The following is a 22,717-nucleotide window of genomic DNA, read 5'->3' as shown; positions in this document are numbered from 1 at the left end:
ACCTGGAGAGATAAAAGAAGGAAAGAGAAAATAAAAAAATATCATTTTTAAAAGTGTCGAGTAGACTTTTGCATTGTAATAGCATGGTAGAGTAAATGAGGACTAAAAACACATCAACGTTGCACTCCCATCCATGATGGCACAAAGTGGAGTGCTATAAGTGTGTGCTCCCAGGCGGCATCTAAGGGGTAGTTCTAAAATTCAAAACACTAACAAGGGTTGTTACAATTCTACTTGTCTTTGGGATGAAATGAAGTTTCCATAAGTAGACCCTCATGCCCTATTTTATTGAGTTTTTTCACACCAGAGTTTACATGGTTTGTCGAACATACTCCTGTCTCAAAGATAGAAAATCACAATATCAGACCATACTGTGGCTGACATTATTAGTCAATTCATCCACAAGAATTAAGATTCACACAAAAACAAGACAACATGTTTCTATGTTAAAGGCACTATATAAAGCATAAAATCATAGAATGGTTACAGGGCAGAAGGAGGCCATTCGGCCCATCGAGCCTCTTTGTAACAGCAATCCAGTTAGTCCCATTCCCCCACTCCCCATAGCCCTGCAAATTTTTTCCCTTCAAGTATTTATCCAATTCCTTTTTGAAAGCCACGATTGAATCTGCTTTCATAGAATCATAGAATCATAGAAGTTACAACATGGAAACAGGCCCTTCGGCCCAACATGTCCATGTCGCCCAGTTTATACCACTAAGCTAGTCCCAATTGCCTGCACTTGGCCCATATCCCTCGATACCCATCTTACCCATGTAACTGTCCAAATGCTTTTTAAAAGACAAAATTGTACCCGCCTCTACTACTGCCTCTGGCAGCTCGTTCCAGACACTCACCACCCTTTGAGTGAAAAAATTGCCCCTCTGGACCCTTTTGTATCTCTCCCCTCTCACCTTAAATCTGTGCCCCCTCGTTATAGACTCCCCTACCTTTGGGAAAAGATTTTGACTATCGACCTTATCTATGCCCCTCATTATTTTATAGACTTCTATAAGATCTCCCCTTAACCTCCTACTCTCCAGGGAAAAAAGTCCCAGTCTGTCTAACCTCTCCCTGTAAGTCAAACCATCAAGTCCCGGTAGCATCCTAGTAAATCTTTTCTGCACTCTTTCCAGTTTAATAATATCCTTTCTATAATAGGGTGACCAGAACTGTACACAGTACTCCAAGTGTGGCCTCACCAATGCCCTGTACAACTTCAACAAGACATCCCAACTCCTGCATTCAATGTTCTGACCAATGAAACCAAGCATGCTGAATGCCTTCTTCACCACCCTATCCACCTGTGACTCCACTTTCAAGGAGCTATGAATCTGTACTCCCAGATCTCTTTGTTCTATAACTCTCCCCAACGCCCTACCATTAACGGAGTAGGTCCTGGCCCGATTCGATCTACCAAAATGCAGCACCTCACATTTATCTAAATTAAACTCCATCTGCCATTCATCGGCCCACTGGCCCAATTTATCAAGATCCCGTTGCAATCCTAGATAACCTTCTTCACTGTCCACAATGCCACCAATCTTGGTGTCATCTGCAAACTTACTAACCATGCCTCCTAAATTCTCATCCAAATCATTAATATAAATAACAAATAACAGCGGACCCAGCACCGATCCCTGAGGCACACCGCTGGACACAGGCATCCAGTTTGAAAAACAACCCTCTACAACCACCCTCTGTCTTCTGTCGTCAAGCCAATTTTGTATCCAATTGGCTACCTCACCTTGGATCCCATGAGATTTAACCTTATGTAACAACCTACCTTGCGGTACCTTGTCAAATGCTTTGCTGAAGTCCATGTAGACCACGTCTACTGCACAGCCCTCATCTATCTTCTTGGTTACCCCTTCAAAAAACTCAATCAAATTCGTGAGACATGATTTTCCTCTCACAAAACCATGCTGACTGTTCCTAATTAGTCCCTGCCTCTCCAAATGCCTGTAGATCCTGTCCCTCAGAATACCCTCTAACAACTTACCCACTACAGATGTCAGGCTAACTGGTCTGTAGTTCTCAGGCTTTTCCCTGCCGCCCTTCTTAAACAAAGGCACAACATTTGCTACCCTCCAATCTTCAGGCACCTCACCTGTAGCGGTGGATGATTCAAATATCTCTGCTAGGGGACCCGCAATTTCCTCCCTAACCTCCCATAACGTCCTGGGATACATTTCATCAGGTCCCGGAGATTTATCTACCTTGATGCGCGTTAAGACTTCCAGCACCTCCCTCTCTGTAATATGTACACTCCTCAAGACATCACTATTTATTTCCCCAAGTTCCCTAACATCCATGCCTTTCTCAACCGTAAATACCGATGTGAAATATTCATTCAGGATCTCACCCATCTCTTGTGGTTCCGCACATAGATGACCTTGTTGATCCTTAAGAGGCCCTACTCTCTCCCTAGTTACCCTTTTGCCCTTTATGTATTTGTAGAAGCTCTTTGGATTCACCTTTGCCTGATCTGCCAAAGCAATCTCATATCCCCTTTTTGCCCTCCTGATTTCTCTCTTAACTCTACTCCGGCAATCTCTATACTCTTCAAGGGATCCACTTGATCCCAGCTGCCTATGCATGTCATATGCCTCCTTCTTCTTTTTGACTAGGGCCTCAATCTCCCGAGTCATCCAAGGTTCCCTACTTCTACCAGCCTTGCCCTTCACTTTATAAGGAATGTGCTTACCCTGAACCCTGGTTAACACACTTTTGAAAGCCTCCCACTTACCAGACGTCCCTTTGCCTGCCAACAGACTCTCCCAATCAACTTCTGAAAGTTCCTGTCTAATACCATCAAAATTGGCCTTTCCCCAATTTAGAATTTTAACTTTTGGGCCAGACCTATCCTTCTCCATAGCTATCTTGAAACTAATGGAATTATGATCACTGGTCCCAAAGTGATCCCTCACTAACACTTCTGTCACCTGCCCTTCCTTATTTCCCAAGAGGAGGTCAAGTTTTGCCCCCTCTCTAGTCGGGCCATCCACATACTGAATGAGAAATTCCTCCTGAATACACTCAACAAATTTCTCTCCATCCAAGCCCCTAATGCTATGGCTGTCCCAGTCAATGTTGGGAAAGTTAAAGTCCCCTACTATTACCACCCTATTTTTCTTGCAGCTGTCTGTAATCTCCTTACATATTTGCTCCTCAATTTCCCGTTGACTATTTGGGGGTCTGTAGTACAATCCGATCAAAGTGATCTCTCCCTTCTTATTTTTCAGTTCTACCCATATAGACTCAGTGGGCGAACCCTCGGATATATCCCCTCTCACTACTGCCGTGATGTTCTCCCTAATCAAGAACGCAACTCCCCCTCCTCTCTTACCTCCTGCTCTATCTTTCCTATAGCATCTGTACCCTGGAACATTGAGCTGCCAGTCCTGCCCCTCCCTTAGCCATGTTTCAGTAATAGCTATAACATCCCAGTCCCATGTACCCATCCATGCCCTGAGTTCATCTGCCTTGCCCATCAGACTTCTTGCATTGAAATAAATGCAGTTTAATCTAGACTTCCCTTGGTCTTTGCCCTGCTTTCTCAGACCATCTGTCCGGTCATGTTCTGTGCACTCTCCCTTACTGCCTTTTGTTTCTGTCACCACTTTATTTCCCACTGACTTCCTGCATCGGTTCCCATCCCCCTGCCACATTAGTTTAAACCCTCCCCAACAGCACTGGCAAACACTCCCCCTAGGACATTGGTTCCAGTCCTGCCCAGATGCAGACCGTCCAATTTGTACTGGTCCCACCTCCCCCAGAACCGGTTCCAATGGCCCAGGAATTTGAATCCCTCCCTCTTGCACCATCTCTCAAGCCACGTATTCATCTTAGCTATCCTGTCATTCCTACTCTGACTAACCCGTGGCACTGGTAGCAATCCTGAGATTACTACCTTTGAGGTCCTACTCTTTAGTTTAACTCCTAACTCCCTAAATTCAGCTTGTAGGACCTCATCCTGTTTTTTACCTATATCGTTGGTGCCTATATGCACCACGACAACTGGCTGTTCACCCTCCCCCTCCAGAATGTCCTGCAGCCGCTCCGAGACATCCTTGACCCTTGCACCAGGGAGGCAACATACCATCCTTGAGTCTCGGTTGCGTCCGCAGAAACGCCTGTCTATTCCCCTTACAATCGAGTCCCCTATCACTATAGCTCTGCCACTCTTTTTCCTGCCCTCCTGTGCAGCAGAGCCAGCCACGGTGCCATGAACCTGGCCACTGCCACCTTCCCCTGGTGAGCTATCTCCCCCAACAGTATCCAAAACGGTATACCTGTTTTGGAGGGAGATGACCGCAGGGGACCCCTGCACTGCCTTCCTACTCTTCCTCTGTCTGTTGGTCACCCATTCACTATCTCCCTCAGTAATTTTTATCTGCGGTGTGACCAACTCACTGAACGTGCTATCCACGACTTTCTCAGCATCGCGGATGCTCCAAAGTGAGTCCATCCGCAGCTCCAGAGCCGTCAGGCGGCACATTCCTTATCATAACTACTCATGGTGTAAAAAAGATTTTCCTCGTCACCTTTGGTTCTTTTGCCAATCACCTTAAATCTGTGTCCTCTGGTTCTTGACCCTTCTGCCAATGGGAACCATTTCTCTTAATTTACTCAATCTAAACCCTGTTCCATGAGCTTCATTGGAACGGTGTAGGATGCCGAGGACAGAGTGGTCAGAGTGGGAGTGCACTGCAGAGGGATTATTCCCTCCGCGACACCGTGGTCCACTCTGCCATCACCCGCTCTCCTTCCTACGGCACCTTCTCGTGCAAGCACAGGAGATGCAACAGCTGCCCTTTCACCTCTTCCCTTCCCACCATCCAAGGCCCCAAACACTCCTTCCAAGTGAAACAGTGATTTACTTGTACTTCTTTCAATTTAGTATACTGTATTCGCTGCTCACGATGCGGTCTCCTCTACATTGGGGAGACCAAATGCAGATTGGGTGATCACTTTGCTGAACACCTCCGCTCAGTCCGCAAGTGTGACCCTGATCTTCCAGTCGCTTGCCATTTTAATTCTCTGACTCGGCCTCCCACACTGTTCCAATGAAGGTCAACGGAAGCTCGAGGAACAGCCCTTCAACTTTTGATTAGGCATTTTACACCCTTCCATTCTCAACATTGATTTCAATAACTTCAGATCATAACCACTGCTCCCATTTTTTTGGGGGATAGCAGATGCTGGTAATGGTTCTGCTGTTGCCATTTACAGCTCCTCTAGACCCATATTTTGTTTCTTAACATGTCCCATTATCACCCTCCTTACCTTGCACCATCATCCCTTTTGTCATTTAATCACTCTTGCCCTCCACCATATCACAGACCTTCCCTTTTGTTATTCCCCCCACCACAGCTTTGCCTGGCTTTGTACTTGCTTAAAAACTGTTAAATCTTTCACTTCTTCCAGTTTTGACAAAAGGTCATCGACCTAAATGTTAACTCTGTTTCTTTCTCCACAGATGCTGCCTGACTTGCTGAGTTTTTCTAGCATTTTCCGTTTTTATTTCAGATTTCCAGCATCTGCACTATTTTGCTTCTTAACTTGGTAAGGATCTGTTTACTGTCAATTACAAACAAGCCACACTATCCTCCATTGATTACTCACAGACCCTCAAGACAAAATATTTATTTCCAGAAACAGCTAACAGTTTCACAACACCAAGCGAATCTAAAAATACATATTAAAAAGTTATGTTACAGGAATGTTCTGTGAAGCTGAACAAGGCTCTACTTATGTCATATGGACTACAGAGGTACCAGGCATCTCAGCATTGGTATCGCACATTGTAACTTTTCAGATTATGAGACAATTTCATAGAATGGATACCTTTATTGCATTATAAAAGTGCTTGCAGATAAATACTTTAAAATAAATCCTGTTACACATTAGTGTTTGCAATTTTTATCTATGAGAAAGCACTCAAAATTCTCAGGGACTAAGAATTTTTCTGTATTCAAGCAAATTCTGATTTCAATAAAATTCCATAAAATACATACCCTCAAAAGGCAAAAGTTTTACATATGTAGTTAAGCAACCATGGTCAACAAATGAGGTAAGAGGCAGTATCAAGCTAAAAGAAAAGGCTTGCACAAATGCAAAGAAAGGTGGAAATCCAGCAGACTGAGCTTAAAAAGCAACAAAGGGATACAAAGAAAGTAATGAGGTGCAAAAAGGGAATATGAAAAAACTTACAAGGGATATCAAAGCTAACAGTAAAAGTTTTTATGAATATATTAAGAGAGAGTGGTTAAGGGGAATGTGTTCCCATTAAAGACAAATGCAGGTGAAACCAAAATGGACAATAAGGAAATGGCAGACTTGTTAAATTAATGCTTTGTATCCATTTTCACCATTGGAGGAAGAGAACAAAATACCAGCTCCACAAGAAATCTAAAAATAAGTGAAAGGGAGGAAATTTGTGAATTTAATATACATAAAATAATGGTAATATAGAAAATAATGGGACTTTAGACAGATTTCCAGGGTCTGATGGTTTCCACCACTGTGTATTAAAAGAAACAGGGGAAGAAATTGCAGATGCATTAGTCATAATTTTCCAAAGCTCTCTAGATTTGGGAATTGTGTCTTTGGATTGGAAAATTGCAAATGTCACTCCATTATTTAAGAAGGGAGGGAAGAGAGAAACCAGGTAACCTCAGACCTGCCAGTTTAACATCAGTTGTGGGGAAGTTATTAGAATCTATTATCAAGGACAGAGTGACTGAGCACTTGGACAAGTATCCTCAGGGATCTGTACTGGGGCCTCAGCTTTTCACCATATATAGTAATGACTTGGATGAAGGAATAGAGTTGTATATCCAAATTTGCAGATGACACTAAGTTAGGAGGTGCAGTAAGTTGTGTAAATGGGAGCAGGAAGATAAATAGGGACATAGACTAAGTGAATGGGCAAAACTGTGGCAGATGGAATTCATTGTCGGAAGTATGAAGTCATCCACTTTGGCTCTGAGAAAGACAAATCAGAATATTTTCTTCATGGTGAGAGATTAGGACTGGCATCTTGTGAACCATCATTGCGTTCTAATCTCAGCCACCCACAATAGTTGCTTTCCCATAGGGAAAGAACAAGAACTCTTGTGATAAATTGAGTCCAGCCAATGCGATACTATCAGTAAACTTAAAATCAAGTTCTATTGATTTAGATCCTGTTGATTTATGTTAACTTTGTTACCTTTAGGAACTATTAATTACTACAATCATTGATACCAAGCCTTCTAAATCACAAACAAAATTTATAGAACTAATTAAATTGATTTTTGAATTACTCAAAACAATTTGATTTTTTTTTAAAAAGGGTTTTGGAGATGAAGCATTCGCTCTTGAAGCATTTTGTGAATTATCCACCTATTGTAAAGGAGAAACACCTATCATCTGCTAAGCTGCCTCGTAGGTAAACTCGTGTAATCATAAACAGCTCTTAAACTGTATTCACACAAGCAAAAGCAGAACCTGTTGAGATCTGGATCTGCATAAAAATAATCCACCCTCGTTTTAAACCTCAATACCAGGCACTGTCTGAAGTGGCTTATAGAACTTTCCACAGGGAAACATGGGGTATGCAGTATACCCAAACAAGACAGATTTACATTGAAAGGTAGCATACAAAGAACACTTAATGGGAAAAATGGGACTATGCTGTGTTTGGCAAGAAGCTGAAGAACTGAAAGAACAAAAATCTCAAAATTTAATGAAATCAATCCTTTATTGCTGGGTCAAGTACAATGAACAACGTGCACTTACGCCTACTTTGCTTCTATGCCAGCTTTCTCCTGCTCTGAACTGCCTTTAAGAGTCAATTTCAGAGCTCTGGGAGACTCCATTCTATAATCATTTCAGTGGAACAGTTAATGTGCTGCAAACAGTTTCCCCTTCAGTGTGTTTGCTGCACAGTACTTAAAGGGCCAGAATTTGCTGGGAAAATAACAGCGAGTTTAATGCACAGCCGTTATTAGTGTGCAAGTAACACAGCAATTTGCGGCGAGGAAGAGATGCCCTTTGAGTTACGAATCACCAGACGTTGTTGATTTGTGCCGCTCTGCCGTTAGCCTCATGAAAATGGCAGCTTGCCGTCAAACCTCCCCGTGAGTTTCAAGAAATTGCTGCATTTGCGCTGTTAAAACAAATTAAACTCATCTCAGAAAGTTAGGGTTGGTACTTAACGATATAAGGACCCTTTTAATGACGAGATTAATGTTCTTGCAATGCCACTCAACCTCTCTGGCTCAGAAAGGGAACAATTGAAACTGTGGAGTCACATTCCTGCAGGCAGTAAATCGTTCCTAGAGGTTTTAAAAATCTTTTTTTTTTTTTTTAAAACTGCTCGTCTCTTTTTCCTCTCAATCCAATCTTTCTTTTCCTCTCTTTATTTCTCTTTCTGCACCTAATTTGACTCTAATACACCCTATTTCCTTCTCCGTCATTCCACTGTTTCTTTATCCTTAAATCTCATTGGCTAAAGAGATAGACTATTTGTCTCGTCATTTACCAAAATCCCAACTGTCCCTTCACCTCACCGCGCCGTTATCAGCTTGCATTTCCAGCAATTTGCAGCACAAGCATTTTTCGAGCTGAAGGGCGAGGGAAAAAAAACTAACAAACGGGGCACCCCGCTCCAGCAAATTCTGGGCCATCGTTTCATCAATTTGTAAACTCAACATTAAAGTTGATATATACAGGTTTCCCGAATGGCGCAGTGTGCAATTGCATGTTGTAATACTGAGGCATGTACAGCAGGAACATTCCTGATTCTATCCCCAGACCGTACAAAGTAATCTAATCTCAGTCAAGGCAATTGAGGACAGTTGTAGAACTGTCCTCAGTGTGTCTCACCTAGCGGCGAGGACAAAAACCAGCCAGGGTTCTTCATATTGGAGAACAGGTTCCCCTCCCAAATTCTTGCCTGTGGAATGGGGCACTGTGGAGAAAAACAATCTGTGCAATGGATTGGAAGAAATTGCTCTTAAGTGGAGTGTGAACTGAATAATAAAAAAGTTGTTAAAAACTCCCATGATATTAAAGAAACCAAAGCAACTTTTTGAACCATTTCTTTACAAATTTTAATGTTTGATACACAAAATAGAAATGACTTACAAAATATTACCATTTCAGAATTCTAATTAGAGAATACCAATAGAAGCCTGAATATCTAAACATAAATTTAGTACATTTTATAGCTTTAGCAATGTACTTTAAACATCTCCTCAGAAAACAAATGTGCTCCCCCCCCGCAACCGAAGAATCACACACTCCCAGCTCAAACATATCATAGGTTAGATGGAGGGTAAAATGAACTCTACACAGAACAAATAATGGGATTTAACCGCAAACTCAGAAGAGCACTCTCTACTGCACAAGTATGAGATTTCCATTTACCACACCATTTTTGTTGCTCGAGTGAAATGGCAAGTTTAGTATAAATTGTTGTCAAATTGTGGACAGTTCTGAGCTGTAAACTCATGCCACTGGAAACTGGGTTGAGACTGCCCATGTTTCTGTCACATAGGATCCTTACAGTTAGCAGACTTTCACATTATCAGTTTGGGTTGGATTTAAACCCAAGTACAAGTAAAATAGTGAGTAAACCAACATAAGCACCCATTCCCTGAATTTTAGGCACTAGTAGCCTGTTTCCTTATCTTTCCAGCTGTCTCTGGTCATTACCTATCTCATTACTGATACCGCTGTAAAGGCAGCACTCGGGGGGTGTTGGGGGGAAAACTTTAGTAAGGAGATATTTCACATTGCACTGGAAAATGACAGGTTGAGGCATCTATCAAAGTAACAAGGCACATTTTGTTACAAGAGTTTTAAGACTGGTTAATTTTCCATGGAGGTTATCTATTGCAACTCCCAGTTAACTTCAAACAGAAACGATGAGAGAACACACCACTAGTGGGGGAAAAAGCCATTTGTCGGTCTGTGCCATGATGGTTCAAGAGGAGGGTGCAATGCTTTAAATGCTGTAGAGCTCAATATTCAAAAGCATTAGTGCATTATCCCAAAATTTGATTTATAAAGCCTAATTAGAAAACATGCAATCTGTTACAAATGTAAATGTGAAAAAAGTATTAAAATAGTGCAAACTGTAGGTTAATTCAACTCCAGGAATTGTGCATATAATCTAGGTTGGCACTTCGGTGTAGTACTGAGAACTGCTGCATTGTCCAAGATGCTGTCTTTTAGATGAGAAGCTAAACCAAGTTCATGTGGGCATAAAAGATTCCATTGCTCTTTTCAAACAGCAAGGTGTCCCGGCCAACATTCATCCCTCAAACACTAAAAACTGATTAACTGGTGATTTATCTCATTGCTGTTTGTGGAACCCTGCTGCATGCAAAAGTAGCTCCTGTATTTGCCTACGTAACAAGTGACTGCACTTCCAAAATGATTAATTGGTTGTGAAATGTTTTGGGATGTTCTGAGAATGTGTAAGGTGCTATATAAATGCAAGTTCTTTCTTTAATACAAATTCTGCAGCAAAGAAATGGAAATTTGAACTTTCCCTATCTATCGCAAGGAAACTAAAAATTGCAATTTCTATTTAGGGGCAAGGAACATGGCAACTGTTTGCAGGTTAATTGTAACCCTGCTCTAGATATGTAAACATATTAAATTCAAAAAAACATTTCCTTTAAGATGTATTTTTCTCTCCATTTTAATTTCCAGCAGTATGCTCACCAGCATTCACTTGATGATCTGGGCTGCTCACCAAAGTCCATTCTTCCCACTGTCACTGCTCATGTCACACCTAGTTAGAATACTAGTGATCAAATGCTTGGGATACCAAGTCAACATAAGTTACTTATGTTGGTTGTCGGCCTGCCAACCCAGTTCTACTTGTATGATCCAAGCAATGTTAACACATTTGGTTCAGACTCAGTTGATCTTGATTTAAATTCCCATTTAAAATAAATTAATTCAATATATTTGCAATTTCTACAATTCTTTTCTTTGGACACCACAGCCCAGCATCATTTCCAATTGGTCTTGTGACAGTGTCATTCAGTAACCTGTCACTAGGTGGTGCATGAGCATGGCCAGTCAACTCACCTTTTGATTTTTTTCCCCTCATGGTTTGGCATGGGGGCTGGGGGTGGAAGAAGAAAAGAGAACTTTATCACCTTTGCTGGGCTCCAGCCCAGAAGGGGAGATGGAATTCAATGTATGAGCGTAAGCCTATAACCTGCAACACCATGACATAGTGCACTGGGACTTAAAACACTCCATGTCAGATAGCTTGCAATACACATTTTAAATGATGTAAACAGTTAACAGGAAGAACATAGGAAGATTTTCACACAATGTTCTAACAACAGAATCTGTTAGAAAATTATATATATTTCTGAATATTATACATAATTAAAAGTTCTCCAGAGAAAACAGGAAATTTTCAGTTCCATAGGGAAGGGAAGGTTCTTATTTATAAGATTTGTTTTCTCAATCTTCACATCAGAGGTCGATTTTTTCCTCAAATGCACACATGCATGAGCCCCGCTGACTGTCCAGATAGGGTTTGCATCCCAAATGCATAACTGCATTGAAAAGCAATTCTACAGCATTCTCACATGCTATATAAAAGAGAAAAATAAAGTTAGGTTTGTTACTTAGAAGAAACAGCTAAGATAATTAAAAATACTTGCTTTTAAATGAAAAAACTGTAAGGTGGATTTTGAATTTCTACTGTCATTATATGATTGGGATTTTGAATAATTTTATCTAGTTACACCTCATTGTTCTCATGTGGACAATATGAGGATCAACTAGAATACAATTAGATTTTATTCTAAAAAGGGCAACTGCCACACTGGAAGGTTACTGGCACAGCTTTCCAAATGAATTTATCAGTACAGTAATATAATTTGGTCAGGAAACATTGTGCTGCATTATGTAATGTAATGAAAACAACGCTCTGCTTTTTACTTTGAAATGACTACAATGCCCTCTTTGCTACCATAAAGCACTTGGAACAAAAAATATGGGACCAGAAATCGCTCCCGAAATAATGGAGGAGCTCAACTGCGCTCTCCATTTTTAGTGGCGAATTGAAGGAGCAAGTTCTGGCATTTGCACATCCGCAGTGAAACGCGGAAATCCAGAACTCGCTACTAGTGGTTCGCCGGTGATATGACAGCTTCGAATTAAAGGACCATCGCACATTGCAATCAGGGAAATCATTCAAAAAGCACCAACTTGCTTATCTTCCCAGCTGGAAAGTAACTAATTACGTCACCAAACAGGTATGCTTAAAAATACAGGTCTAAACTAAGTTTTAATAGCGTGGTTAGTCTTAATGATTGCCAAACAATTAAAAATTAACTTTTAAAAATGTGGAGTCTCATATTACTCCTTATTTTAGTAGTTTTTGGTCATTTAAAAAAAATTAAATTAAAACATTTTTTTTTACTTTTCCCTTCTGTCTCTTCAATTTAATTCAATTATTTCTTTGGCTTTTTATTAAAAATAAAAATTTTATTTACAATGACATACAGAATACTAACTTTAAATGAATTAAGTCTGCTTGAGCAATGCAGCCTGAATCTCTGGGCATAACTTCCCTTCCTGACAGATTTTTAAAGTTCAAATTCAAGCAATTCAACGCCACAGAGCCTGCAGTAAGTGATTTTGTTAATTTAATTCGCAGGAGCGGCAGTGACCATTGCCTCGCTGCTCGGAGCGATTTCTGGCCCATGATGTTCTTGACCCATGCCCCCCACCCCCACCGGAGTAAATAATTTTTTTTTTAGTTTTTTAAAAAATGTTTTTTTTGGAGAAACCAAAAAACCCAAAACAAGTGTCAAATCAAAATTTTATTATTCTGGTCCAGGATGCACTCCAGCCCCTGCGGTGCCCACCAGTTGCAGAAAGCCTCAAGCATACCGGCAGACACCGCGTGCTCCATCTCCAGGGCCACCCGGGTGCGGAGAATTCCGCGGAAGAGAGGCAGACAGTCCGAGCGACCACGGGCCACGTCTAACCTGGACCTGTGGATAGCCACCTTGGACAGGCCCAGGAGCAGGCCCACGAGAACGTCCACCGACATGCCCGCCCACCTCCACACCGGACAGCCAAGGATCAGGAGCGTGGGACTGAAGTGCAGCCAGAACGTGAGGAGCAGCCCCCTTAAATAGTCAAACAGGGGCTGCAGCCTCCCACACCCAGTGAACAAATGAAACGCGGACTCGTCCAGGCCGCAGAAATTGCAGGCGGCCTGTGAGTCCGTGAAATGGCGTAAATGCCTGTTGGTCACGACTGCTCCGTGCAACACTCTCCACCCCAGATCCCCAATGGCACACGGGAGGAGTAAATAATTTATGGGGAGGTTGAAAAAGTTGAATTAATTCAGATATCAATGACAACTCCTCTTTGAACTTGTCCTCTACCTGGAGCGACCGACTACTCTCATGATAGCCTGGTCTCTATCTGAAACCGGACCCTAGCCATGGAAATTTAAATTTTGCTACCACTACTGTAGTAGCCCAATACAATTATAAAAAGCAGCATACATAGGCTTTGGCAAACCCTACTCAGCCATACACTTCAGTGTGCTTTTTCAAACTCCTCCTTCATCCCCACCCCTGGTGTAAATAATTCAAAAATGACTCATTAAGACCCATTTGAAATTATTTTCTCTCTATGAATTCCACTGAGGGTAAACTGAGCACCCACCTGAGAATGGAATTCATAAAGAAGACCTCTGTTGATGTCACCCTGTGACCAATTAGTAGAACAGGAGTGACAGAGGACAGAGTCGACCTCCACTCTGCTGGAGACCCAAACACTCCCTTCTAAATCCCAGAGATCAGACTGAGATCACGAACACAGTATATGGAATTGCAGGAACAAACCACTGTCCCCAGGGGAATGTTTTTAAGTTACTGAGGTGTATTTTAGAGTTTATAAAGAGAAGAGTGAACACACCACAAAAAGATATCACTCTCACCCCACACCAACACTTACAGTAAAGCTAAGGGACTTTAAAAAAAAGTTTTGTTATCTTTTATCCTGATCCACAGCAACACTATTCTTACCTGCTGTATACACATTAGCTCATTTGCTAACACAGCATTACATCAACAAGTACTGCGACGTCAGGGTTATTTTTCTTAGAGTTAAATTATTTTAAAACTATTACACATATGCATGAATTTTATTTTGCAGTATCTAAACTGCAGTAAGCTCTCATGTCAATTCTTTACTTCATATACAAACAATTATAGAGATGCAAGTGTACAGCACACAAGTTCAGGTGCAAGTCAGTAATAATAAGTCTTGGCTCAGTGGAGCACTCTCGCCTCTGGATCAGAAGGTTGTGAGTTCAAGTCCCACTTGAGCACATAATCTAGGCTGACACATCAGCACAGTACTGAGGGAGTGAAGCACTGTCGCAAAGGTGCTGTTTTTCAAATGAAACGTTAAAACTGAGGCCCTGTTGCCCTTGCAGATGGACTTAAAAGATCACTATTTGAAGAAGAGCAATGGAGTTCTCCTGGTGTCTCGGCCAACATTTATCCCTCAAGCGTTGCTGTTTGTGGGACCTTGCTGTGTGCAAAATGGTTGCCACGTTTGCCTACATTAAAACAATGACTATACATTAAAAAAAAGTACTTCATTGGCTGTGAAGTGCTTTGGGATGTCCTGAGGATGTGAAAGGCGCTATATAAATGCAAATTCATTCTTAATTACTTACTGACTTATTTCACTGACGAGGAGAGCATCAGATATCATTGAGGCCCAAGAAATTAAGTTACATGGTCTTTTCACTTATGAAACAAGTTCATTAAACTACAAATCACAGAGAGGTTTCAACTTTGTGATGTTAAAGTACAATAGCCTGAGGGGTGGGATTTCAATCTAGGGAACTTTTCCCAGATACACTGTAAAAACATTGGTAGAAGGATCTCCCACCCAATAATATATTTTCTATTTTGTGTTGAAGCATGCAACCGCACAAAGCTGTCATGTTGGGCGTCTTGGCAGGAAAAGACCAACTGTGATCATAGTGCTCTGGTCAAACCACACCTTGAATACTGCATTCAGTTCTGTTTGCAAGAAATGAGAGAGTGATTCAAGCACTGGCATCAATGCAGAGGAAAGCCACAAGGCTGATCAAGGAGGGGGGTCACATATTCAAATTAGTGAAAGGTAATTTTGGGACTGACATAAGGAACAACTTCTTCACACAAACAGTGATCAATGAGTATAATAAGACTTCCAGATAAAGTAGCAGAGGTAAAAATCACAGACACATTTAATAAACAATTGGATGGTACAAAAGGAGGAATGGTAGGATCTCCCAGGATGGATGAATTAAGATGGGTCAAACGGCCTTCCTAGTTATAACTATCTTGGATATACCAATTAGGTCAGTCTCCAGCAACCTGCTATTAAGCTGAATTGGGAATACCATTGTTCTGGGTCTTGGATGCCAATCCCCACGCTGAAATGTAAATATAAAGTTCAGTATGAGTAGGAAATGAGTCCCAGCTCAAGTCAGGAAGTCAACAGTATTGGAGAGAGGGAAAAGTCACTGACATGGACCAAACATTCCATAAATGTGCAGTTGATGCTCCAACATACAGCACCAAAGCATTTGCAGCTCACTGTGGCTGTAATTCCTTATGGACGGTGTCAACATTTCAAAACAGTAGCAGGTTCTAGCTGAAAACAATGGACAGCAAATGGTTTACCTGCACTTACCTTGTACAGTTGCATCCATTCCTAATGTTTTCTGTACATTTCTGCAAATTACGGACAGGCAGTACTGAAACACTTCATCACAGTCCTGTTTAGTATTACCACAAGTATCATAACAGCGATCATGCTGATTGCAGCACTTCGTCATGGAAGGGATTCCCACGTCCAACTATTTACAAAAATATACATAAATATGTATGTGAGATGTAAAATCTTCAAGAACTAAGTAGTAATCTCATGACAAAATCTGCAGTCAGCACTTGGGTCAACACTAAAGTTGGAGAATATTGGGCCTCGTTATGTTCTGGTACCATAATGCTCCAAAAGCTGAGCATAGGCAGTGCCTAATGGCTACAAGCAACAGACAGGCAGGGCAGCTGTTGTGAAATAAGATAACACAGGGAAATTTAGATGCAGTCTTTTATTTATTTAACTAGTGTTGCTTTTGGAGCCTCACACCCACTCAACTCCTGCTCCAGCCTTAGGCCTGGTCAAGCCCACTCAGTCCCTGCACCACCTGGGGTGGGCAGTATGTCTACATGGCCAGGAAGTAGAACCGGAGCATTTTGCGAGTACAAAGTTAGGTTGAAAGCAAAACCAAAGAACTCTGGGTGGAATGAGGAGACGACTGAGGCCAAGAGTCCCTCCTGGGAGGGTGGGAACTACCGATCTAGTTGGAGGCTGGGTGGTATAGAGCTAGCTGCGCAGCAAGAAATAAAACAGACAGACTTCCCACCTTTTGTTACTTGTGTTGGATACCTGGAGCCGAGAAGTATAATACGGGGGAGGCCAGCGAGAGTGAGAGCAATAGATCGATGTTCGCATTTGCAGCCCCAGGCTGGTGAAGTTGAAGCGCGATGCAAACGCCATTGGTGAAATAAGAGAGACCTGGAATCAAATCTGGGACCTTCTGATCTGTAAGCTCAGGATGGCGCTTTTACCCAGGAGGTCATTAAGGAAATCTCCCGTAATATTTTATTTAAGGAAATACCAGACATGATTTTTGTGTTATCCTTTTCTGGAGTGTTCTTTTAATTGATCTTGTTCTTTGCTCACGGCTTATCTTTAATACTTTGCTTCACTTGTTTCTTCCCCACACCATGTCAGGATTTCATTCCTACCCCCATGCCCCCTCCACCCAAAATAAGTCTCAGGTAGATAATCTCTCCCTGGTCTCTACCCAAAACATTTTATAACCAGCTGAGTTGCCTTCTTCCCCAATTCTCCATTGTTTTTTCAGACAATATGGCCAAGTCTTTGAACTTCCGCTTTACAACAACTTGCATTTATATAGCGCCTTTAACATAATAAAACAACCAAGGCGCTTTACATGGGAGAGAATGGACCCAGCAGGGATAGAAGAATTAGGAGAGTTGACCAAAAGCATGGAAAGATAGATTTGAGAAAGCTTTTAAAGTTCAGGAAAGTAGCAGGCAAACAGATTTAATTAGGGCATACCAAGAGAAGGACTAAGACAACTGAAAAGTTCTGCCACCAAGAGAAGAATATGGGGGGGGGGGGGGGGGGGGGGGGAGGGCAGGGGGCAGAGAGCTAGAGGATGCTCAAGGGCATGAACTGGAGGACTGCAGTACATGGAATGGGACATAGGACTGGATGAAGCTGGGGTGGCAGCATGGAAGGGTTCAAACGTGAGCATAAGAATTTAAAATTTGACGCTCAGGGAGCAAGTGGAAACACGGAGATGGGCAAGTCGGACAGCACGAGTGGCAGAATTGTGGGCCAAGCTGGGGGCCAGGGAGGCAGGTATTCAAAAAGACAAACCTTGAGGTAACAAAGCTTGGATAAGGATTTCAGCAGCAGGTAAAAACATTTTGACCATGACGATGTGTTGGTTTGAGATAAATCTGATATTTCCATTTAGTCAAAGCATGAACAGGAAAACCATTTTAAAGTTCACTTAGACATTGGCACAACACTGCAATTTGTATTAAAACCTCTAGAAAGAAACTGGAAATTTCAAATTAATTTACTTTTGCTCCCAGCTATCTCATCCGTAAAAGACATTTCATTTTATTTCCCTTTCTTTAAATCAAGTACTGCAGGCAAAAAAAAATACTCCACACATTTAGTATGTGTAATAACTAATGACTGCCTGTAATACTGAGGAATGGGGGCTCAGGTAACAAATGAAAATTACATTCGTGACTTGCAGTAAAATTAAATAACTGTACCAATCTTTCAACTTCAACCCAAAAGACATAAAATTGTATCCAGCATACTGAATTTTCAGTTATGCAACATTCCTGCCTGCCATGGGCATAATTAAGGGAACTTTCTGTTCAGCAAATTTATATTGTTTATTAATGAAGCTACTGTAGCATTTCTTTCAATATTACTTAGTTTTAATGAACTTGGTAAGACACAAGATGCCAATCTTTGACAGAACATAGCATTCCTTACATGAACTCCAAACATAGGAGAGCCACACCCATTGGGTGGAGGAGGCTTATAACCGTATCGAGGAACTGGCTTGGATCCTGCAAAGAAAAAGAAAAGTTAGATGCACTCAAATCCTGGCCAGACAGAAAACAGCATCAGTTTCCACTGCAAAACGTCTGTGCCTTTCATTATTGACGACTATAACTCCATTATCCTACACCCACAAAAAGCGATCGGATAATATGATTTATATCTCATGGTTGTAGAGAAAGAAATATTACATTCGGTCTGTAAGACAAACGAGAGAGCACCGAGCTAGTCAGCATCTTACCTTTACAAAACTTTCCACACATTTATTGAACAGCATTTTACTCACCATCACTGCATTTGTATTTGCAAAGCCCGTCTTCCCCACCTAGTAAATCCAGTGCTGCATTCAGATATGTGTCGATTTTATGAATTCCATTCCTAATTGTTTTCAGCTTCCCCCGCCAATCTTTGAAGTCTGTGTCTTCTGAGTGGCACCCACAATTCCTCAAAATAATTCCCACATACACACAAACCAGTAAATGCATGCTCAAGCAATACTATGCACTGAACCACTTTTTTTTCCACTTTAGGTTTTCAGCTTTCTGCTGTGTTTTTTCCCCCACAGTACAATATTATTGCACTTTTGAGAGAGAAGCCCAAATCAAAGGCATTCATTGGCATCACAAATCAAAATCAAAAACTATTCAGCAAGTTATGTCAGTGTCAGGGTAATCTGATGCGGTCAGGCTTCACCGGTTATTAAACTTTTGACTGCTCTTCAAAGGTTAGTCCCTTATTGCATATTGTTGTTGCTCTGGCAACTGCTTCTGCACTGTCATTCTGCACATGGTCACATGGATGAGAACACCAAGCCAAGCTGGAAGGAAGTGTCACATCTGTCACATTCTTGTAGAACTAGAATGGGGGGAAAAAAACAACTCTTTAAGTGCTTATGAAACTAAAATTTGTGCAAAATATTTTTATTTTTAATTCAGTTAAACTTTGCAACCACAAATTCTTTCTTAGTTCATAATAGAAGCAACTGATTCAGCTTAAAGCCCTTGAAGCTGGAAGGCAAATATTTTATCCATTTTAGAAAAGATAATAATTTTGGATAAACCCAATATAGATCACAGCAATTCTCAAGATAGATTTTTTTTAAAAATCTATTTAAAACCGTAGTTGAATTCTTCATTACAATAGCTATGATTAAACTTGTGTAACATGTCCCTGCAGAGTTTAACAGATTATTGACCAGAACACTGCTTCAAGACAGAAACCAAACACAAGGACTGACCTGCGCACAATCTGTCTGAGGTACCACAATTATTGATAGTGTCTAATACATACTGGACATCAATTTTACAGCAATCATAGATAATTTCTGAATAAACATACAGCAATTTTATCTAAGGTTGCTAACCATCTGGTTTTGGACTAAACAATACAATTTTTTTAAAACTGTAGAAATTTCTATGAAGTGAGACACCGAAAACCAAGTTTCAAAATAGGAGTCAGTTTCACTCCACTTAATTTTACAATGTGGAAGAATTCATTATTAAAGTATAAGTATACCACAACTCAAGTTATGGTTCCACCCCATCCTAGCCTGTCCCATGTTTAATGATAGAGTTGGCATAAAATGGTTACCCTAATGCCATTACATTATCCCCATGGATCAAGGGCAAGAAACACACAAGCAGGCAATAAAACCAAAAATTGAATAAACATTCCTGTTTCCATCTCCATTGTGCCAACTCTGGTCTGTTCCTCATTTACCCCTTCCTCCTTCTATTCTATCAGTGTCAGGGTCTTCAGTCATCTCACCCCCACAATCTGGACCTCCCTACCTAAATTCAAATGCCGTACTACATCTCTTCCCATCTTCAAATTACAACGTAAAACCCATCTATGTTTTTGTTGACTTGCACCTCTTAGTCCTTCTTGGAGTGATATCCAACTGTGAAACACCTTGGGACATTTCAGTATGTTAAAGACACAATACAAATCCTTTATCTTTATTTTGCCCTCTTTCTTTCAAAGGTGTGATGTGGAGATGCCAGTGATGGACTGGGGTTGACAATTGTAAACAATTTTACAACACCAAGTTATAGTCCAACAAATTTATTTTAAATTCCACAAGCTTTCGGAGGCTTCCTCCTTCGTCACCTGACGAAGGAGGAAGCCTCCGAAAGCTTGTGGAATTTAAAATAAATTTGTTGGACTATAACTTGGTGTTGTAAAATTGTTTACAATCTTTCAAAGGTGTCAGCCTTGGCTCAGTGGCAGTAATCTCACCTCTGAGTCAGAAGGTTGTGGGTTCATGCCTTGAGCATATAATCTAGGCTGACACTCTGTCGTAGAGAGTGCTGCACTGCGGGAAGTGCTCTTTTGGATGAGTTCTTAAACTGAGATCTGCCCTCTCAGGTGGATGTAAAAGATCCCGTGGCACAATTGAAAAAGAGCAGGGAAGTTCTCCTGATATCTTGGTAAACATTTAGCCCCCAACCAACACCATTAAAAAAAGATTATCTACTCATACTTACTCATTGGTTTTTGTGGGACCTTGCTTGTGTTCAAATCAGCTACTGCATTTCCTACATTACAACTTCAAGACACTTCCTACATTACACTTCAAAAGTACTTCATTGGCTGTGAAGCTCTTCGGGACGCCCTGAGGTTATGAAAGGGGCTGTACAAATGCAAGTTTCTTCTTCTACATTCCCACCAAAATTAACATTATAATGTATGATGATGAGGCAAGGATTGATTCGAAAACTGGAATGTGGTCTCAGGTGTGTGTTGGAACACTTACAAATACCCAAAACTTGAGATTACACGCGAGCTCAATAGGGCAGGTTAGCGATCTGATGCCCTTAAGATCACTACAAACGGAGTCCCTCCCCTCGTTGCTGTGGAACGAGGTCCGAGATACCTCAAGGCCTAAAATATAAAGTTTCTGTTCGAGGCCATGAGCAAGTCCGACTGCGCTTGAAAATACAGCGGACACAATAAATCGTGATTGGGGAGCCGGTCTCCTGTGGCTCTGACGGAGCGCACTCCTACCAGATTTTTACCTGCAGTCGATGAGCACTACACACCTTGCGTTGACGTGGCCAGCACTGCCTATGCCTGCGCATCAAAACCACTGATGGCACCGCCGCCAAGCATACTGCCCCCTGTCCTGGATGTCTGCGACACACTCTCACATTTCATTCCCACCCAAGCCTCCTCATGTTTTCTGGGTGGGGTCAATCATGTCTTCTTCCATAGCTGCGAAGCAGTTTCAGTTCCTCACCCAAGTCACCATGGGATGTTTTTAACAGGGAGTGGTGGAGACAGACACCACAAAGCTTCTTACAAGGGAAAAGGGTTAAATATTTGAAGATGATGATGATGATGATGATATAAGGTTATGGGGCAAGAACAGGGCAGTTACAATAAATATAATCTAGATCAATCTAATTCAATAGTTCCAAAAAAAAATTACAACTAGTTCCATGAAAAAAAACTATGCCCTTCTAATTAAGTATGTCAAATTGCTCAGCATAAAAAAATGGTCTATCTTCACAACTCACTTTTGTCCTAATTTTCTCTCTCCATCACCCCCGTCCCTATCTCTGCTGCTTTGGTCAAATTTTCTGTCCTCCTTACCTGTCTCATTTCAATTCCATCTTTCTCACCTTTCCTGTCCACCTCTCTCTCTCTCCTCCAATCTCTGTCTATCTCTTATCAGCTTGGCTCAGTCAGTACTAGTCTCACCCAAATGAGAAATTTGTGGGTTTAAACCTTATCACTGACTTGAGCACATAATCTCAGTTGCCACTTCAGTGCAGCATCAAGTGTCAGAGGCACCATCTTTTCAGATGAAACCTTAAACTAAAGCTCTATCTCCCTGATCAGGTGGACGCAGAAGATCCCATAACACTACTCGAACGGCAGGGAACAGCCTAGGCCAACATTCCTCCCTCAACATCACCAAAAACAGATGATCTGATTCATTCATTTGCTATTTGTGGGACCTTTCTGTGTACAAACTGTCTGCAGTATTTGCTTACATAACAAGAGTGATTACACTTCAAAGGTAATCCATTGCTTGTTAAAGTGCTTTGGGCCATCTTGAGGATATGAAAGGCACTATATAAACACAATTTCTCTCTTTCCTCCTTCCCTTCTGTGACTGTTTCTCTTCCTTTCCAACCTCTCTTTGGTGACCCTTCTTCCCTTCTCTCTCATTTGCAGTCCCTTGCTCTTTTTCTTTTCCTGATTTGTTTTTTTTTCTGGCTCATTTTTCTTTCACTCTCCGAAATTTGAAACAGTAACGGAAATTGCTGGAAATACACCCCCCAAAAGAGAAATCCCACAACTAACATTTCGAGCCCAAACCCTTCATCCGCTATCTAACCTGCTCGCTCCTTCATTCATTCATTCACTATCATTATGCTTCTTAAAACTATGTTACTTACTCGCCCTCTCCTATTATTAGCTAATTGTTTCCAATGAACCCCCAGCAAGGGATTGCTTTGCTACTGCGGGTCCTTCATCTAAT

General features: G+C 41.4%; 1 protein-coding gene across 5 annotated transcripts; it reads right to left on the bottom strand.

Annotated features, from left to right (window-relative positions):
• Positions 1–9,076: 9,076 nt before the first annotated feature.
• pla2g12a (phospholipase A2, group XIIA) lies at positions 9,077–22,715 on the bottom strand. Of its 5 annotated transcripts, none has more exons than XM_067996921.1 (5): positions 22,635–22,715; positions 18,515–19,083; positions 18,160–18,236; positions 15,742–15,907; positions 9,077–11,612 (listed from the first exon to the last, which is right to left on the bottom strand). In XM_067996921.1, exons 2-5 carry the CDS (start codon positions 18,711–18,713, stop codon positions 11,494–11,496), a joined length of 561 nt encoding a protein of 186 aa, XP_067853022.1. In that variant the 5' UTR covers positions 18,714–19,083; positions 22,635–22,715; the 3' UTR covers positions 9,077–11,493. The 5 variants fall into 5 exon arrangements, with proteins under 5 accessions (XP_067853022.1, XP_067853023.1, XP_067853025.1 ...); XM_067996922.1 differs by lacking the exon at positions 22,635–22,715 and adding an exon at positions 21,246–22,607; XM_067996924.1 differs by lacking the exon at positions 22,635–22,715 and adding an exon at positions 21,270–22,607.
• Positions 22,716–22,717: the final 2 nt, after the last annotated feature.

The sequence above is a fragment of the Heptranchias perlo genome, chromosome 15, assembly GCF_035084215.1.
Source record: "Heptranchias perlo isolate sHepPer1 chromosome 15, sHepPer1.hap1, whole genome shotgun sequence".
In the NCBI taxonomy this organism is placed as follows: domain Eukaryota; kingdom Metazoa; phylum Chordata; class Chondrichthyes; order Hexanchiformes; family Hexanchidae; genus Heptranchias; species Heptranchias perlo.
The sequence above is the reverse complement of the archived record's forward strand: the minus strand, read 5'-3'. Positions and strand labels throughout refer to the sequence as shown.

Bases quoted from the DNA above. Each gene is read 5' to 3' on its own strand.
- pla2g12a (XM_067996921.1), bottom strand. From the start codon at position 18,713: ATGCATTTACTGGTTTGTGTGTATGTGGGAATTATTTTGAGGAATTGT. The intron at 15,908-18,159 runs GTAAGGAATGCT...TTTTGTAAATAG, and splicing joins CTCCTATGTTTGGAGTTCAT to TTGGACGTGGGAATCCCTTC. The intron at 11,613-15,741 runs GTAAGTGCAGGT...TCTTTTATATAG, and splicing joins AATGGATGCAACTGTACAAG to CATGTGAGAATGCTGTAGAA.